The sequence below is a fragment of the Astatotilapia calliptera genome, chromosome 9 (assembly GCF_964374335.1).
Source record: "Astatotilapia calliptera chromosome 9, fAstCal68.1, whole genome shotgun sequence".
Lineage (NCBI taxonomy): Eukaryota > Metazoa > Chordata > Actinopteri > Cichliformes > Cichlidae > Astatotilapia > Astatotilapia calliptera.
Window position 1 is genome coordinate 21,300,786 of NC_137430.1, and position 18,549 is coordinate 21,319,334.

An 18,549-nucleotide genomic window follows, 5' to 3' on the forward strand; every position below is an offset into this window, starting at 1 on the left:
TCAGTAGACAGTCTTGACTGGTAACTATTCAAGCAGCCTTTAGGTCCCAGGGACCACTGAACTCTAATTTAATTTAGATGGCTGGTGATTGCATTAGATAGTTTCTTGAAAGACAGAATGTACCGTTGCAGTGGGGAAACATCTCTCCGATAAGAACCTAACATACATGCATATTGCATTGTCACAAATCACCTTTATATTATTTGCCAAATTCAACAGACTGTAACATGTCAACAAAATGGTCTTCTACATAAAATGCATAGATATAACTATCAAAACATTAACAATGTTAATTCTACTAAAGCAGGAAGGCTTTAAATGATCATATAATGGGATTTAATCACCCCTAATTACACAGTGAATGACATATGAGACAAACTGGTTACATTTCCAGGGTGTACCCCGCCCCTTGTACTGGATAATCAGAAGAAAATGGATGGACGGTCTACACTGGGATGTGGCATTACACCGATATTGACTGATGATCGTTTTTAGAAATACTGGTGGACGCCAGTGCTACCCCTCAGCCTCCTAGTAGATACATGTATGGTGTCAATTAGAAAATCCTACGCCACCTTCTTCTCAAGTTATTGCTTTCACAAGATTTTCAAAAAACAACTTAACCTCTGACCTTGAGGTTGAGGTCACTGACATTCAAACTTGTCTGAGATTTTTAGCTACACCTGTAGTATTAATTTCAAACTCCTATGCCGCCTTGAGTTATCGCAGTCACACACTTGCTTGTCAACAACATCTACCCACTCAGGTGATAATACCCCATCAGCCTTTTACAGCTGGGAGGTAAAAAGGACATAATGGTACTGTGTTTAAAAATAAAAACATATTAAACAGAGGTTTTATGCTCAAAATGGAGCTATGACGAGTGACTATGAATGTAATCATGATTAGTCCTCATGCCTCACTTAACAAAAGCAGGTGCATTTTTCCTGTTATTTCTATCTTTTAAAAAAACTACAATAAACCACTGTATAATATAACTTATATTAATAAACACATGAGTGAAGATGGATTTTTCCACAAAGATATCACTATAATTATCAATATCATCTGGTGAGCAGGATAAACCTGCAGTCAAAATCTGATACGGTTACTCTGTACTAAATTTTAATTTATTTAATTTAAACTAGTTTGTACAGATTACGTGTCATATGGTGGCTTCTGTAACACAAAGATTACCCAACTTTAAAGATAAAGTATAGCTTATCTTTGCAGCCAAACTCTACGATAAAATGTAAAGACCAGGTATTACGACAATATCATGCGATAAAAATCTGATATGGTGACTGCGAAAAAGTGTACGGTTTTTAAACGGAGCATCAAGCAGCGAGAACATAAACACTTCATCCTGATTTGAAACATATGCGACACACAAAGCTTGAATTAGACAGGACCCTGACATTTTGTCAATGCCACAGTTACAGATACCTCTACTTAACCGTGGGGATGTTTACATGCCAAATAACATCATATAGTGGGTTAGCCAAGTTCTCCTGTGATTAACTTGGTGGCAGCTAGCGTTAACGGAAGCTCGTGTTAATTAGCGGGTTCACGCGCTTTTTTATATTTAAACCCAACTTGGTGTGTGACATAACCGGGCATCAAATTTCATTGTTTCTTTTTACATTTTTTAAGTGGGTCTTAAAATACAATATCAAGCTTAAACGAATACTGCCGAGTCAAACTGACAGGCAAAGCTAACGCTAGCAACCGTTAGCGAGCTAGGCTCGACTAGCCGCTCCGCTACTTACGATGTACTCCCGAACTTGGCTGTGGAAATTCTGCTCTCTAATAGTCACATCGTCTTCTTCCATTCTTCATATTGCAAGAACAATTAAAGCTACTGAGTCCCTACATTCTCGCCTGTACAACTGACAGCAACCAGGGTAGCAACTCCTCCTGCTTCGTCTATACTGTTCTGCATAGACTGCTCTGACTGGTTAAAGACAGTTTACATCGGAGCGACGTAAACCACCCCCGAAAAACCGCCCCAAAATAAAATACGTCATCAGCTGCCCTGGAAGGGAAAGGTCACGTGTTTCTGGGTCATCCTCATGGAGGCCCATGTGCATTGTAAGGTATTTATATGATCAGAATAGTTCAGTTTCTTTTATTTTGTGTGCTTGTAGCAGTTTACAGGCTAAGCTATCTCTAAGCTAGCTACCGTTGAATTCGTAGAAATGAAAGGGAACTGGAAGCATAAAGGTAAGACGAAGAATAAGAAGAAAGGCAATGCCGTGTTACAGAAGTACAGGGAGGCAGTGGATGTTTTCCTTAAAAGCAAAGGTGGCTCGGAAGAAGCGGAGAGTGACCAGAGGTTGAGATTTGTGAAAAAGAAGAGTCGAAAGGAACTACGCAAGGAAAAGCGGAAAATGAAAAAAGCCAAAATGAAAAGTCACTACGAGGGCAAAAACACCGTCTCTCTGCCCCCAAGTGATGAAGGAAACCCGAAAAAAGGGGCTGACAAGCATCAACAACCACACACGCAGAAAAAGAAAATGGAGAAAACAAAGAAGGAAGGGTCGAAGTCGCATCCAAGCGAGCCTAAAGACAAGTCAGACAAGTCTGAGACACCACCTCCTTCCAAGAAAGGCAAGCGAGTCAATAAGCTTCAGGAAACAAGAAAATTGGCACTTATGGAGGCAAATGAACAAGAGGACAGAGAAATAAAGAAGCTGGAGCGATGTCTTGGATTAAATAAAAGGAAAAACAAAAAAAGTCTCCCTCAGTCTTTTGTGGCTGATGGACTTGATTACATCCTTGGGGTGCTTGACTCTGGATCATCAGCTGTGGGCTTGTATGAAGATGATGATGTTGACATGGAAACAGCCAAAGAGAACTTTAAAAAGCTAGATGACTCTCAGGGGTCAGGCGAGGACCCGGAATCTGAAGGAGAGATGGCGAGTGAAGGCAGCGATGATGACATTGATGATGACGGTGAAGATGAAGATGATGACATGTCTAATGAAGAGGAAGCGGATGAAGATGAGGAAATGGAGGATGACCAGGAGGGGCTTAATGATAGTGGCGGGCCTGATTCAGAAGATGAAAAAGAAGGGGAAACAGAGGAAGAAACAGACGCTCCCGATACAAAAACGGAGACTGTGAGTGCAGATATATGTAATATCTGGTTGTTTCTATCACTTCATTAGATAATCTTGCTTACTGATCTATTAATCTAATAATAAACTAATTCTTACAATGTCAAGGTCACCTCCACAAGTGGCAAGTACTTGCCACCTCATTTGCGTAACATGGGAGATGATAAACGCAAAGCTGAGCTAGAAAAACTGAAGAGGAACGTGAAAGGTCTGATGAACAGGTAACACAATGAAGTCGATCCCCCAATGGGAATTTTATTTATATAGCACATTTCATTATATGAATCAATTGATTTTGGGTCTTTTTTTTTTAAATACATGGCTGTAAATGTCTGGTAGAACAGGTCACCTACTAATCAGATGGTTGGTGATTCAATCACTGGCTGCTTCAGTCTGCATTGTTGGTCAAGATGTAAACCTCTAGTTGCTCTCAGATGAATTCATCAGAGGGTCAATGTTAGATAGAAATAATTTAAAGTGGTGAATGAGGCATATATAAAGTGCTCAGGTAGAGTAGAAAAGTGCTATATAAGAACCAAATCTATGAAAGCTAGCAGCTTGTTCCAAAGAACAGGACCACAGTACCTGTAAGCAGCTTCACCACACCTTCTAACTCTGGGAAGGCTTAAAAGATCTGCAGCTGATGACATGAGAGGTCTGACTGGGTTGCAAACACTGAGCAAATCTGGGGGCCCGAACCTATTGATATGATAAAACTGCAATCACTGTCCAAAATAATGAGACCTAGATCATAAATAAGAACGAATTTTCTGTCGCTGACTTCTTGGACCAACAACATATAACAGCTAAAATAGTTAAATAATAACTGATGTGCGACGTTATAGCTCCACTGGTTGAGCAGGTGACCCGTATATCGAAAGGCTGCAGGGACTTCGTTCAATTTGGACCTGGTCCATTTCCTGAGGGTCATTCCCCCCTGCTCTCCCTACTTTCCTGTGTATTCTTGACTGTTATGTCCAATAAAGGCTGAAAACACCCCTCCCCCTTTTAAAAACAAAATGTAAAACTTGGCTACAGCTAACTGAGAATATTGATAGAAGCCTACAAAGCTCATCTTAGGCATAGGTAGGACAGGTACTCGTATAGCTCTAACCCTTTACTACAACCCACGTTCAGTCGTTTACACACATTCATACAGCACTTTATTTGCTTTTAAGTGTTTTCTAACTATCACCTACAGACTCCAGTGTAGAATATGAGCCATAGGTGGTTTGTCTTAGTTTAGTAATACTTACTCATGGTTTTAAATTTATAAATGGGTCATTTTGATGGATTTTAATCCAGGTTTTATACAGAGACTTTTCTGCAACCAACTATTAGAAGCAAACAAACATTTTATAAAATATTAATTAATCACTTCAGGAATTATTCAGTGGAAGCCTCTTGCTTGTTACCTGGTTAGTTAGATGCAGGTACTGAAAGAAGTAGGTAGTTTAAATTCCCACACATAGGAAAAACTAATGTAAGTTATTTAAATTCTGCACAGTTCATTGTTGTTTTGTCATCCTCAGGTTGAGCGAGCCCAACATGTCATCCATCTGCGGTCAGCTAGAGGAGCTGTATATGAGCTCCAGCAGGAAGGACATGAACGACACCCTGACAGAGTTGCTGCTAGCAGCCTGCGTCACCCCGACCCTGATGCCAGACAGATTACTGATGGAGCACATCCTGCTTGTCAGCATCCTCCATCATGCTGTGGGCTTGGAGGTAAGACCCCCTCCTTTGAGCCCTCAATTTGAGGTTTATGGTCTGCCAGAAATTTTCAAATAGACACAGAGGTATTTAAAATATGGCTTGTAGGCTGGTTTTACTTCCTGTAAACTTGTGGAGATGCTCAGATCTGGTACATAGATAGAAGCGTTAACACGGTTGCTGGTGTGTGTGAGAAATAAAAACCACTGACCTGATTCACATCAGCTCTTAGATTATTTACAGGAGGCTGTTTTTCTAACTGGCTAGCTTCTTTTGCACATCTCAGTTGAAAAGTAATACCCTTTAAATAAATTGGAAGGGGATCTGTAACACTGATTGTTATCTGTCAGTTTGATTGGTCTACGTCATTCTCTAAATGACATAAAACATAAATATTAAACTCAGGCCTACCAGGCAAATTTAAGGTCTGGCTATTCCAGCATGGCATGCTACAAAGACTCTTGTTTATCATCCATAGTGGAGGAATTCAGTGTGGCAATGTGCAGGGTTGTAATGCTCCTTAGAGACTTGACTGATAACAAGGTGACTGACACAGGAGTCACTACAATAGCTGGATGCAAAAGCAGGCACATCAGTGGCACAAGCAGAAAGTATGCTGAAATTGAGAGACGTTACTGGCAACCCCTGCTTGGGGCGTCAGGGATTTGGATCCACTCACTTCCAGTAATGGGTAAAATCTGATCCAAGACAGAGGAGAGACATGGTTCAAGCTGAGATCCGGGAGTTCGAGGAGGAAGGTAGAGTGTCCTGGGCAAAAGCACTGGGTTCACAAGGAACCTGGATGAAGTGAGATTACTTGGGCTGAACTTTGGAGATTGGAGCCTTGCAAGCTACAGAGGGAACAGAGGGTGGTAGGCCTGGCTATTCCCAGTCCGAGTAGGATGCATGGGGTTCCCTGCACAGTCTGAGTGGAACACACTCACGGCTTTTGGAATAACAGGAAGAGATAAAAAGGCAGCCATCCATAGGTTAGAGGAGGCCGCCGAGAGAGCTTCTTGTTGGCTCTAGAATAAGAGGGAGGAGGGTAACTGGGGACCAGGAGGAGGGTAACTGGGGACCAGGAGGAGGGTAACTGGGGACCAGGAGGAGGGTAACTGGGGACCAGGAGGAGGGTAACTGGGGACCAGGAGGAGATGGGCACTGACTGGCCATCACTGCTGATCCAACGACCTGAGGCTGTTGTTTTTCAGAAACACCCGATAATAGTTGAACACCACCTGACGACATCTTCTCCTGGTCGAAGTCGCTGTAGCACTATATATAGTTTTATAAACATTAGGCTGATATTTTAAGCCATGTGCTATTGGCTTAAACATTTGGGTTTGTTTATAAACCTTGTCATATATTAAATTTTTGGCACTTTTTTATTATTTGGCATATTTTTCCACACTTAAATGTTTCAGATCATCAAACAAATGTTAATATTGAACAAAGATAACCCGAGTAAAATACAAAATGCAGTTTTTAAATGATGATTTTATTTAAGGGAAATAATGCTATCTAAACTAAATGTGGTGAAAAAGTATTTGCAGCCTCTTATTAAATCATTAATCTGCTGAGATTAAACACACTGGCCATAATCAGTTCATGCCTTTATACTCAAGCACACTTGGGTTCTGCAGCAGGACAATAATCCAAAACAGACCAGCAAAAACCTAGTGATGGTTTTGGAGTGGCCTAGTCAGAGTCTGGACTTCAATCTGATCGAGGTGTTTTGTCATATTAAATTTTCTTTCACATGAAAAATGCATGTGTAAAGAAATAAGAATTCAGGAAAGCAGAAAAAAAGCAGATACTTTTTCATAGTGCTGTATATTGCTCTCATGTTGATCACATATCTTATATATCCTCTCCTTTTGCAGGTAGGAGCCCATTTTCTGGAGACAGTTGTGCGAAAGTTTGACGAGCACTACAAGAACCCGAGTGGAGGCAAAGAGTGCGACAACCTGATCGCCATCGTTGCTCACCTGTATAACTTCCAGGTGGTACATTCCGTCCTCATCTTCGACATCCTAAAACTGCTGGTGGGAACATTTACAGAAAAGGACATCGAGCTGGTCCTGTTTGTGCTGAGGAATGTCGGCTTCGCCCTGAGGAAGGACGATCCTCTAGCTCTGAAGGAGCTCATCTCTGAAGCCCAACGCAAGGCCAGCGATATGGGGTCGAAGTTTCAGGATCAAACCAGGGTAGGGAGATGAGATCAGATTTTGTTTTTTTTAAACCAAGATTACGTTTTATTTCCTAACTGATCACAATGCTGTGTCATGATTTCTCAACCAAGTTTAGAAGCATTTCTGACTTGTGAAAACCCGTCCTCAGGTGCGTTTCATGCTGGAAACAATGATGGCATTGAAAAACAATGACATGAGGAAGATCCCTGGCTATGATCCCGAGCCTGTGGAGAGACTGAGGAAGCTGCAGCGGAGTCTGGTGGGTGAAAGCCATATTTTATTTGATTTTATTACCTGCATTATTAAAAATAAGTCTAAGCCTGAACTTAATCCTATTAAACATAATAATCATTCTTTTAGCCTCCACTTGTACCACCAGGTGGCCCCAGAGTGCCACTTTTATAGACTTAAACTTCTACTTTAATAGTTCACACCTTCAGGAATCCTGTCACAATATTACCAACTAATATACCTGGTGTTAACCAGCTGAGTCTTCTCATGGCTAACACCTTGCGATGCTCAGATCCACAGAAGCGCAGGGGGCAGTGACATGAAGCTGAGGGTCTCTCTTGATAGTCTCCTGGCAGCAGAGCAGGTGGGCCGCTGGTGGATTGTCGGCTCATCGTGGAGCGGCGCTCCCATGATCAGCAAGCAAGAGGACACAACCACAAAACAAACCCCTGCTCAAGGACAGGTAGAGTACCGGAGCTGCAGAAGACATTAAATTATTATAGCAGCACTCATGTTTAAATTAGGCAGCCTGGAGCACATCTGGATTAGTGTGAGACATCTGCTTCAGATGTGTGTATATCCATGAAAATTCAACGTGGCTGTCTGCTGTGTTCAAAAATGGTAGAAAAACATGTGGGAGGCACTGATTGATTTTCAAAGAATGACTGTTTGTCTTAATGCCTTAGAAGAATTATTGTATTGGTTAGCAAAAACTGATCAATATGAGGGGTGGATATTGATTTATTTATTTATTTATTTATTTTTCATGACAAAAAAATGAAAGACAACAAGTTGGACAGAAGCATTATTAAATTAGAAATTAAATGTATTCCTATAAGGATCATCATTTTGAAGCAGATCTGACGTCTAAGAGGGCCGCAGATCCTTTCAAAGGTGACATTTTCCATCTTCCGTGTGTGGCCTTGGCGTGTTCTTCACTGATGAAGCAATGGATCGCTTCACCTAGAGTAAACACACATCCAAGGATATAACCAGTTTTACAGGTAGCTTCACATCCAGTAGTTTGGATATTATTTGTAAGATCTGGGGTGTGCGTTCAGTTAAGACAATGAACAGAATAAGACAATATTTACCTAGAATAATTACTTGGTAACTGTCAATTTTGTCCTTGCAGAAGCAAAGGAGACAGCGTTTATCATGAATTTTAACCGCTCCACCACTTCATTCTGGCTCCTTCGATCATGAGAACAGTTAATAAAGAAGCAGTAAAGCCTCCCTGTGCAAACCCAAGGTTTTTCTTGGACACCCCGATGTTCGGAGTGAACGGCCTCCTCATGAGCACAGCTGAGGAGATTCTAGCAATGATGACGCTACCACAATAAACCCTTTAAATTACTCGCTTCCAAGAAGAAAACTAATAGATTTTTTTTTTCAGTTCCAACAGTTCCTGGATTTAAAATTTTCCTTCTGCAGCTAATATGTAATGTGTACATTTTGACACTGTAATTCTGACCACCTGATGGTTGCCACCATTTTTTTTTTTTTCCATTTTCCTCGCCATGTGCTTAAAAAAACGTTAGTGCACTTCTAGGCAGATCAAATTAAGATAACATTTTTTCCTCCTTTCACTTAAGCATATTTGGACACTGTAAACGTGAATAAGTTGCTAGTAATCAAAAAATTAGTACCCAAACTCGTTGCCTTAGTTGACTTGAGATAGCCAAGTTAGGGGAACTTGTTCTCTGTGATCGCACAGTGCTTAGAATAACTTGATTTTTCTGAGTGAGCAATACTAAATGAATTAGTTCAACTGAGATATATGTCAATATATATCAGTTACAATACTAAATGAATTATTTCAAGTTACACATTGGCCATATGTCAGCTGACATATATGTTAGTTGGCATGTGTCATGTATGTCAGCTGATCTATATTGACATATGTCAGTTGAACTAATTCGTTTAGTATTGCTCACTCAGAAAAATCAAGTTATTCTAAGCACCGTGCACTCAAAATAAGTAAGTTGCACTAAGTTGGCTGGACTTAGTTCTTATTAATGCTTTTCTGCAGCAGTATCTCTGTTGGCCCCAAGGAGGCAGCAAGTTTCTTTCCACTCTGCGTCTATGCTGTTCATCAACATTCCCATGAGTCCGACATTTAGCCGGTTTATCTTTTTTATAGAATATTTTCAGGAACTGTACTATGATCACAGCCCTCCATTTGAATCCTTTTATATATTTTCCACTTTGCATCAAAGTCTTAACCTGCAGCTATGTTGGGACAATGATTAACAAATAAATAAGGTACGAGGAAAGCATGGCTTCATCAGTAATGGCAGCATTTATCGTTCTATAACTGTTGTCATTGTTTTATTTTTTTTTAGTTTAGTGCCAAAGTGTTAGAGCTGGCCAGGAAACAGAGGATGAACACCGATGTCAGAAGGAACATCTTCTGTGTGCTTATGACCAGTGAAGATTACCTGGATGCATTTGAGAAGCTGTTGAGGTTTGTTTCGTCTCACATCTCTGTTTCTTTCTTCAGTTTTTGGAGTAGTTTAGCCCATTTGAAATTTTTATTTATTTTTAATTTGCTATGTTTAAAGGATGGGTCTGAAGGACAAGCAGGAGAGAGAGATTGTTCATGTTCTGATGGACTGCTGTCTCCAAGAGAAAAACTTCAACGCCTTTTACGTCATACTGGGAGAGAAATTTTGCTCACATGACCGTCGCTTCCAGGTAGCCTTATTAGCAAAACCATGTAAGACATGTGCTGCTTGTTCAATCAATGGTTATGGTAGATTATACTGTAAATCCTTCTTATATTTTAGTTTAAAAGTCTCGTAAGTTTGCATAATCAGTTTAAAAGGGTTTATTATGGGATTTAATTACCTGGCACGGGCATATGACCACCCGGTCTCTCAAACTGTGTGTGATCTGTGTGTGGCCTGCAGTTCACCTCTGCAGTGTGGGAGCCTCTGACACCTCTGGCTTCTGATTTGACTCAAACTGTGATTACAAACAATGGCGTTGAGACCACACTTCCTACTTTGCTGTCATGTAGGCCAGCAGCTCATATCGGAAACTGGTGACCATTGTCCTCATCAAAGAGCTCCAGAACGGAGCTGGTGGGAATGTTTGCTTTTCACATGTAAACTGGGTCTCGATGAGAGGGTTATCTCTTTAGAGGAGTCGGTTATTTAAGGTGCTTAATTTGGTAATCACTGATGACAGTATTGCGGATATAGTGTTGCATCAATGAGCCAGACTTGTCTTTTATTTTAAAGTGATCTTGAGCAATAGTTCTCCGAGCTTTCTGGGGAATCTTTTGTCATTGGCTGCTTTTTCACTCATTTTCAGTCAAGTTCTTGTAAGTGTTTTTAACCCACTTAAAACTTGCTTATGAATCATTCAAGCATAAAAAAAGCAGAAACGCATCATTTGTTCCCATTTCTTTGTCATTAGTAGAATTTACAGAAATGCCAAAGGTAACAGTTTTACAGGATTATAATAGTTTTCTTTTCGCACCGATGGGGTGAATCACAAAACGCTATTGGCCAAAAACTTAGGCATCATGTGCAGTGTGTCCTAAAAATTTAAGTAAACTGGACACGTGAATGACAAAAGAAGAAATGGCATTAAGAAAAAAACTATATACTGCAGATGAACAGTGTCTAAAAGGCGTCTTCTTAAGAAAAAAAATGGTTTGGAGCTGGTTTTCAGTGGTGTTAGGGGTCATGTTAGATTTTGCTCCACTATACAGTACTATCTGGAAAGCATCTGATTGCTACCAGCTTCATTTCTCAGCATAAAAATGATCCCAAACACACTGTCAATGCAGAAAACGCATACCTAGATAACGTCCCACTGTGTGTTTTTTCTATCGGTCATAGATTGGCCTCCACAGCAGCAGCGTGGGTTCATCTTGACAGAAAAATAAAATAAAAGCCAGCTAATATCCAAAGAAGGGCTTTGAATGTTCTTCAAGAAGCCTGAAGGACTATTCCTGTTCTTTTACACAATACTATATGATATGTGTGTTTCTGGATTTAATTGTTCCTTCAAACCCTCTCTCCTTTCTCATAGATGACTTTCCAGTTCAGCCTCTGGGACAAGTTCAGGGAGCTACCCAACCTTTCCAGCAGCACCTTTAACAATCTGGTCCAGCTGGTCACCTGCTTCCTTCAGAGGAAATGCCTCTCACTCTCCATTCTCAAAGTAATTAATATTATGTATATATTACATGTATTTAGTTGATTTTACAGATTAAATCTTTAAACCTATTCTTTGCATTAACCTCTGCTGTTTGTGCCTTTAGGTAATAGAGTTTGGGGAACTAGATAAGCCCACAGTGCGCTTCTTGCGTCAGGTGCTGACCAAACTGCTGAAAGAAACTGAGCCCGAGGAGCTGGCCAGCATATTTGGAAGGTGAGCTGCACAACATCAGGAGAGTGATGTCACACATAGCAGGGGATAGTTTAGGGTTTTCTCCATTTGATTTAGAAAGGTTGTCTCTGTAGAGTGCATGGAACTCTTTCTTCCTGTAAAGTCACCAGAGCTATGGTTTTCACATCGGTGCAGTCGGACATCACACAGAGTTTGTTGCCAGGAACTGCTGGTGCACCTCTGTTAAGAAAAACAAAATTAAGAACTGCAGCCATGACTAAAGCCCTGTGAGGCTGCACTGGGGCATAGATGTGTTAGAGCTATACCACATGGCTGTACCATCCACCTTCTATAAACTGCTATTAGCTCACACCTTGAAAGTCAACTGTGACTCTTTTTGTTTCCCTTCTGCCAGGATTTCAGGAATTCCCAAGCTAGGAATGCTGAGGGAGGGCTTGAAGCTTTTCATTGACCACTTCCTCCTGAAAAGCATCCTGTCCCAGGGAGCACCAGAGAAAGCAGCATTGCTGTCAGAGCGTGCCCAACTCGCCACCAAAGCCATGGAGGCAAAAGAGACAAAGCTAAAACTGTAAAACACAGAAACGCACACAGCAAAAACTCAAAATATGGACTGTGATGAAAAAACAAAAAGAACTGGAACAACAGAAGACCTTTTAATACAAAAACGCAAACCTACTGTGTTACTTATAAAGGAAACAAGGAAATGAAGAAGATGTGGTTAAATCTAGCAGTTTGCCTTGGTGTGTCTGTGTACAATAAAGAAAGATTTTTACATTTGAAAGTTATTGATTCCCTCAGGCACACACCAGCGTTTAAAGGGTAATCCACTGTAATAAATAATTACATAATGTTCATGCTCTTGTATATTTGTTATGAAAGAAAATGTCCTGTACCTTCATGTCAAAGAAAACCTCAGTAAATTAACTTTCAACTCCTTTATGTGGAAAAAGAACTGTTTTGTGTTGGCGTAAGTCTGTCTACGTTTTCTTCAGAGACTGCCCTCGGGGAGGCAGTGTGCATCAAGAGTTAATATTGCACAGTTTGGTCACCTGGGTCTATTCTTCCGGCTTTGCTGAGTCTATTTACACCTTCCACATGATAAAGCAACTTTTAATCTGGTCTTTTTCAGCCTTAAACGTGGCTGATTGCTGCATATTTGTGTATGTCTATCCTTTTGTGGATATTTGCTGTAGGAGCAGAGAGAACCGAGAGGTGTTTACACGCCTTAATGAAATGACCTGGAGCCATGAATCTGTCCTATACTGTTCGCTAGCTGACACCAGTGCCTCTCCGCATTGTAAGCATAGCAGCATCAATCTGCTAGATTTGATACTTGCTCCTATTAATTAGCTCCGCTGGTGTGGCCTGAATCAATCCAAGACTTCGGAGCAGTACCCTGAGGTCAGGAATAGGACACTAAGGTCACCCGGGGGAAATGTTGCGAGCTGTCTCAGGTAATTTTAGAGAGCGCAATTACTTCATCAATTCAGTCAGTTGAGAATTTTGGTGGAAAAGCTTGAGAATTTGGCTGCTGAGGTGGAGATAATGGGATCAATAGGCTCACTGTGCACTCCATACACTGGCTATTGTCTGCAACCATGAGCCGGAGAGTTTCCTTCAGCCTCACCTGGTGTGTGGGTCTGACCCTCAGCTGAACTTTGATTTAGTCTGCTAAAGCAAACAGCAGAAGATAACTAACAGATCCTTCAGTAATCCCTATACAAATGGCACATAATCAGTGAGACCCTGCTATAGATTAACGCTGATGACTGCGGAGGAAATGATAACGCGTCAAATCACCGCTAGCCCTGCTTTCTGGAAATAGAGCCATGCGTAAAAGCGCGCACACGAGGATTATTAAACTGCCTCAGAGGCCAAGTCGGATTAATTGAGATATACATAATATAATAAAATACGTGGTTTGTCTGAAAGAGGGTCAGGCTAGATATCAACACATTAGCAGTCGGTGAGATTTGAGGGTGTCCACTCATTTTCACCAAAAACTAGGCGCTAGATTATTTGGCCTGCACACACACACACACACACATATATATATATGATCTATGATTACAATTTATAGCTGTTAGCTCATGGAATTTAGATGTTACACGGATTAGAATATATTCTTATTATTAAATTATTATTGCTCAAAATATTTGCACCAATACTGCCCATTTTCCACAAACGCGCATCCTGTGAGGTCAATAGTCAATTATTTATATTTTGTTAAGCTGAGTTTATGAGTTTGAATGATTTCAGTACTGAAAATAGTGCCTGAGCAGCCAAGTTTGTCGCTTAACACGCCTTTAAAACGCTTTATTAATACGAGCCCATTGCTAGTGTGGTGTGAAATGTTTCCTCCGTCTGACTGCCTCCTTGCTGTTTGCTCACACTGCACGTTTGCACAGATCTGACAGCGCTATTAACAGTAATTCCCATGACCCGACCTGTCAGAGCAAGGAGGAAAACACAAGCCTCTGTCCGGAAACACACTGCGAGCAAAATCATAAATCAGAGGGAGTGCGTTTGCAAGAAAGAAAATAGTTTTATATAGGAAAAAAACCCCAAAACACTTTATTTCACATTGTTTGCCAAGACGCTAAACAATAATTTAGCATGCAGATGTATTATAAGTAAGATGTATTATATGTACGTTTTATAAATACAGATAGAAAAATAAACATAACATTTTTCCAGTGTGATATGGCACCGAGGAAGTAAAACATCACAAAGAACAAAAATAAAAGAGCCACTATTAAGTGTAAGGGATATAGGATAGGATATAATTGAAAGATTATTGCTGATAAACTAACCATCACAGCAGGTGGATATTGCAAAATCCTGAGCCAGTTTACAGCGTTTGCATATAACCATGCAATAGGCTACGTCACAGTTTTACCTATAGCCGGGTGCTGCACGATATAAACCGCAAATCTTCTGCTTTATTGCTTGTTTATGACACGAGGGTCTAATCTTGACCTACATTTTATTATTTTCATAACAAAAACAAAAATCTCCACAATTCCAAGTAGGTGATTAGAGGTTGGATTACATGCATCTAACTGCATTTTACAGCGAAAGCCCCCCCAGAGTCACTAGAAATGGAAAACGCTGCCTTCGCCCTTTTGCTCCAAGCTTCAAGGCTGCGGACTTATGTCACTGTTGTGATTCCTCTCGTCGTCCGAAGAGCAGTCTGACGAGTTGTACAGGAAATTTTCGCCTTCGTCGTCGTCACTGTCCCTGAAATCTCTTATTCTGCCATTTTTTGAGTCCGTCTTGCTGTGATAATCCGACTGTTCGAGTCCGTCTGATTTCTCTTGGCCGCCCTTGGAACCTTTCTGCTTCTCGGCCTCCTGGGCGGCCTGCTCTTTTGCCTTCTTGCTTCTCTTCCACTTCATGCGTCTGTTCTGGAACCAGATTTTAACCTGGAAAAGGGCAGAATAAATGATTTAAACTGGTGTGAAGGAAACTTGGGCAACAAATCGTCAACTTCTCCCTATCCTTTAATTTTCTACCACACTCAATGTGCAATATTAGCCTATGCATGAACTCATAAAATTCTCCAAAAATACTAAAAATAGCACAGGAATGAAGGTGCTATCGGCGCGTAAAAGTCACCCGTGCGCCTGACATTGACCTTTTGGGTATTGCAGTCATCCTTCCGCCTGAAATGTAATGCAGTGTTTCAAAATATCTGTAGAATATAGTAAAATCAGCTTTAATCGATATATATATATAAAAAAAATTTAAGTTAAAAGATTTTTTTAAAGCCGAATTTCCATTCTGAGAGTTTAGAAACACCAGTTGAAAAATTAAGTTATCATAACTTAAAGTTATCATTCATATACATGCTAGAAAATATTTTTTCATATCAAATACTAAACACAAACTCTTTCAATCATTCTGCAAAATTCTAGTTTATATATATATGTGTGTGTGTGTGTGTGTGTGTGTGTGTGTGTGTGTGTGTGTGTGTGTGTGTGTGTGTGTGTGTGTGTGTGTGTGTGTGTGTGTGTGTGTGCTGTCGTGCAGTCATGTTTTACCTGAGTTTCTGTCAGCATGAGGGAGGTGGCCACTTCAAAGCGCTTTGGTCTTGACAGGTACTTATTCAATTTGAACTGATGCTCCAGTTCCAGCAGCTGCTGACTCGTGAATGCAGTTCTTGGTCTTCGGCACTTTCCAAGTAAGTTGGACTGCGCCTGAGCTGCATGAATATATATATTAAAAAAAAGAAGAAGTCAGCTTTCACACATTCAGCAATTTCTGTCATGCATTTTATGTAAAGAAAGCCATCATATTCAAATATTCACAATCATCACATTAAAACTGCTTGTGTTGTAGAGGATACTTTGAAAAGAAAAAGAGGAGTCGGCAGTATAGGCTATTTATTATGCGTCCTTGTTCTCTCAAACAGCAAGCTTGTCTCGCCATCAATACATCCACAGACAAGCTATTTGCCACCCAGTTTTGAGCAAATCTGTTAAAACGAGCAGAAACAAAAAGGCAGTATCTGGTGAGCAAATAGCATGTCGACTGTGGGTTTCACACTCCTCTGCCACTTTCCCACTGTCCATTATCTGTCCATTTTAGTTCCTCTATGAAAAAGCATCAGTGTGTCACGCACAGTTCCCTTCAGACGATAATATCTGATAGAAATTGTGCACCAGAAATTCCCAAATCGAACTTTTTTTCCAAGTTAAATCACAGTTTATGGGCATCTAGGCCAGCATTATTTTTACTCTTCAAGATATTCTGTTAAACAAGATATAAAGCAGACTACACCACAACCAAGGGCTGAATAATATTTTGGGGTTTTACTCAAAGTGAGGGATTTGAAATTGCCAAAATATTGTGTCATGAAACTGCTACTCACAATTAAAGTCAGACATTTTGGGGAGCATCATCCCGGCCGTGGAGACCCGGAGCCAGTGGTCCAGCTGGAAGGTGCTGGCTGTCAGTTTAATGGGATCGCTGGTGTGGTGGTGATGAGAGCCGTGTGGATAGGAGTAGGACAGGGCAGGGTGTTGGCCTGTAAGCGCAGCAGCCGAGTAGGTGTACATGGGATGACCGTAGAGAGCCTGTGCTGGAATCCCTGCCGTGCTCTGCGGATGTAATCCAACCATGCTGTGCGGGCTGTTGAGGAAACCCGGTTTGGGAATCAACCCGCAGGTGGGAATCCTCGGCGGAGACGGCGTGTCGGCGCGTAAAGAATCGGCACTGGTGGTCAGCTCCGCGGCTGCCACACTTCCAGACGATGGGATGGAGGAGGAGGAAGACAGGGAAGTGACAAGCGCCAGCGGCGAGGTCTGCGCCTTGGGTGTATCGACTGCTAAAAGCGCGTCAATGCGAAAGTTTTTGGATTTCTCCATCGGTGACCCGGTGCGCGTCCTTCTCGCCACTGCTGCTCAGACTGAAGGAGAAGCCACAGCCGTTTCCCCACCTCTCTAAAGTTATGATGGGATCCGGAGTGTGTGAGAGGAACTCCGTGTCACACTTAATTCCTGTCAGAAGGAGGCGATTGGTGCAGCCCTCTGGCAGGGGGCTGTCCGAAGCGTCACTGCGCACCCAACAAAGCCTCCCTGCTGTAAGCACGGCGCTGGCAGAGTTACTGTTTCCATAAAATATTGCCATTACTGAGGGAAAAAACGATGCAGACAGAAATATTTTTCTGTTTTTGGTCAGCTGGATGCTAATTTTGCTTATATGCGCAATTCTTCAGCAGCAGGTTTAGGCTGGCATGTTTCCAGTGTGACTATTTATAAAATACAGGACCTTCTTCGATTAGAAGTGAGCTGGTAGTATTGGTTTAACTTTGAAAGACAGCAAATATATATTTATATTTAAATATATTATTTCATTAGAAACCACGTATTAAAATCCCTGTTTTCTTAGAATTGAGCGAATACACGCATTACTACTGCAAGAGCAGATAAAAATAGAACAATTCCGTTTCCAGAGGTGAGCTCTGTCTTTGGGCCTGCATGCTTCATGGTTCATTTGAGGACGGGACATGGTTTAGCCGAAGCAGAACAAAACAAAGCATACTTACGATAGCCGTGATAATAAGGGGGGATATTACGAAGCGCATAGGTCGAGTTGGATTATGACGCCAACTCAATTTTCAGACCTTACACGTGAAGTGATTTGTGGCTGTCTTGACAACAGTGACCCATTAAATTCAGGGGGAAAAAACTGCATAGGCAAAAGTGAGCCACATAGGCCAACAGGGAAATTTAAGTAAAAGCCCTCCTTCTGTCGCTCCAAAACCTGAAGGTGACTGACGCACAGCGACACGTTACAATGGCGCTATGCATCTGAATTAATTAGGTCCATGCGTCTCTGCTTGTAGCGTTTACGTTGTTGATTTTTATAACTTATTATTAATTGTAACCTTAAAAAATAGAATCCCTGAACTGTGACGAATAATACGGATGGTTTGATGTTTTTTAAAAAATCAACAAGGAGGCATCGACAAATTTTGCATTTGAAAGCCTTAAAATGTGATGAGGAGAGAGATGTAATCGGCCCGTGGCTCCGGGTGACGTGGGTCTAATAAGCCACTTAAAGTTAATGGAAGAGGAGGTCAAAATGAGAATTATTGACACCCCGTTGCCCTTAACTGGTCTACCAATAAAGCTGATTAGTTTTTGTCAATTCATCAGCTAACCGCACTCCGGGGACGTTTATTTGCTCGGGGGAAATCAACAAGTCACCGGGTAGTTTTGAAGTAAAGGATCGCCATTTAATTGTGGACCTTGATGATCACGAGCAATTACAGAATGATAAGGGGGAGATTGATGTGGGTGTGTGGGACGCGGGCCTGCGTGGAAACGTGGAGGAGAGAGGAGGTATGACAGAGAGGAGACGATCAAATGCGCTTCGAGCATTTCTGCGAGAAAATGCGCAGATGTTGACGATGTGAAGATGTT

General features: G+C 41.3%; 3 protein-coding genes across 3 annotated transcripts in view; 1 reads left to right on the forward strand and 2 right to left on the reverse strand.

Annotated features, from left to right (window-relative positions):
* The window catches only part of lmbr1 (limb development membrane protein 1), a 38,897-nt gene extending 36,928 nt beyond the window's left edge, over positions 1-1,969 (reverse strand). The window contains exon 1 of the mRNA XM_026179785.2: positions 1,770-1,969. Within this exon, the coding sequence (XP_026035570.1) occupies positions 1,770-1,832 (63 nt within the window). The 5' untranslated portion in view covers positions 1,833-1,969. The remainder of the gene's footprint in view (positions 1-1,769) is intronic.
* A 59-nt stretch (positions 1,970-2,028) lies between these two features.
* Positions 2,029-12,572, forward strand: nom1 (nucleolar protein with MIF4G domain 1). Its single transcript, XM_026179784.2, has 11 exons — positions 2,029-3,122; positions 3,228-3,340; positions 4,652-4,847; positions 6,716-7,039; positions 7,173-7,283; positions 7,548-7,718; positions 9,601-9,722; positions 9,820-9,952; positions 11,300-11,431; positions 11,532-11,641; positions 12,015-12,572. Exons 1-11 carry the CDS (start codon positions 2,199-2,201, stop codon positions 12,190-12,192), a joined length of 2,514 nt encoding a protein of 837 aa, XP_026035569.2. The 5' UTR covers positions 2,029-2,198; the 3' UTR covers positions 12,193-12,572.
* A 1,592-nt stretch (positions 12,573-14,164) lies between these two features.
* On the reverse strand, positions 14,165-17,100 carry mnx1 (motor neuron and pancreas homeobox 1). Its single transcript, XM_026180185.2, has 3 exons — positions 16,494-17,100; positions 15,664-15,824; positions 14,165-15,045 (listed from the first exon to the last, which is right to left on the reverse strand). Exons 1-3 carry the CDS (start codon positions 16,987-16,989, stop codon positions 14,758-14,760), a joined length of 945 nt encoding a protein of 314 aa, XP_026035970.1. The 5' UTR covers positions 16,990-17,100; the 3' UTR covers positions 14,165-14,757.
* Positions 17,101-18,549: the final 1,449 nt, after the last annotated feature.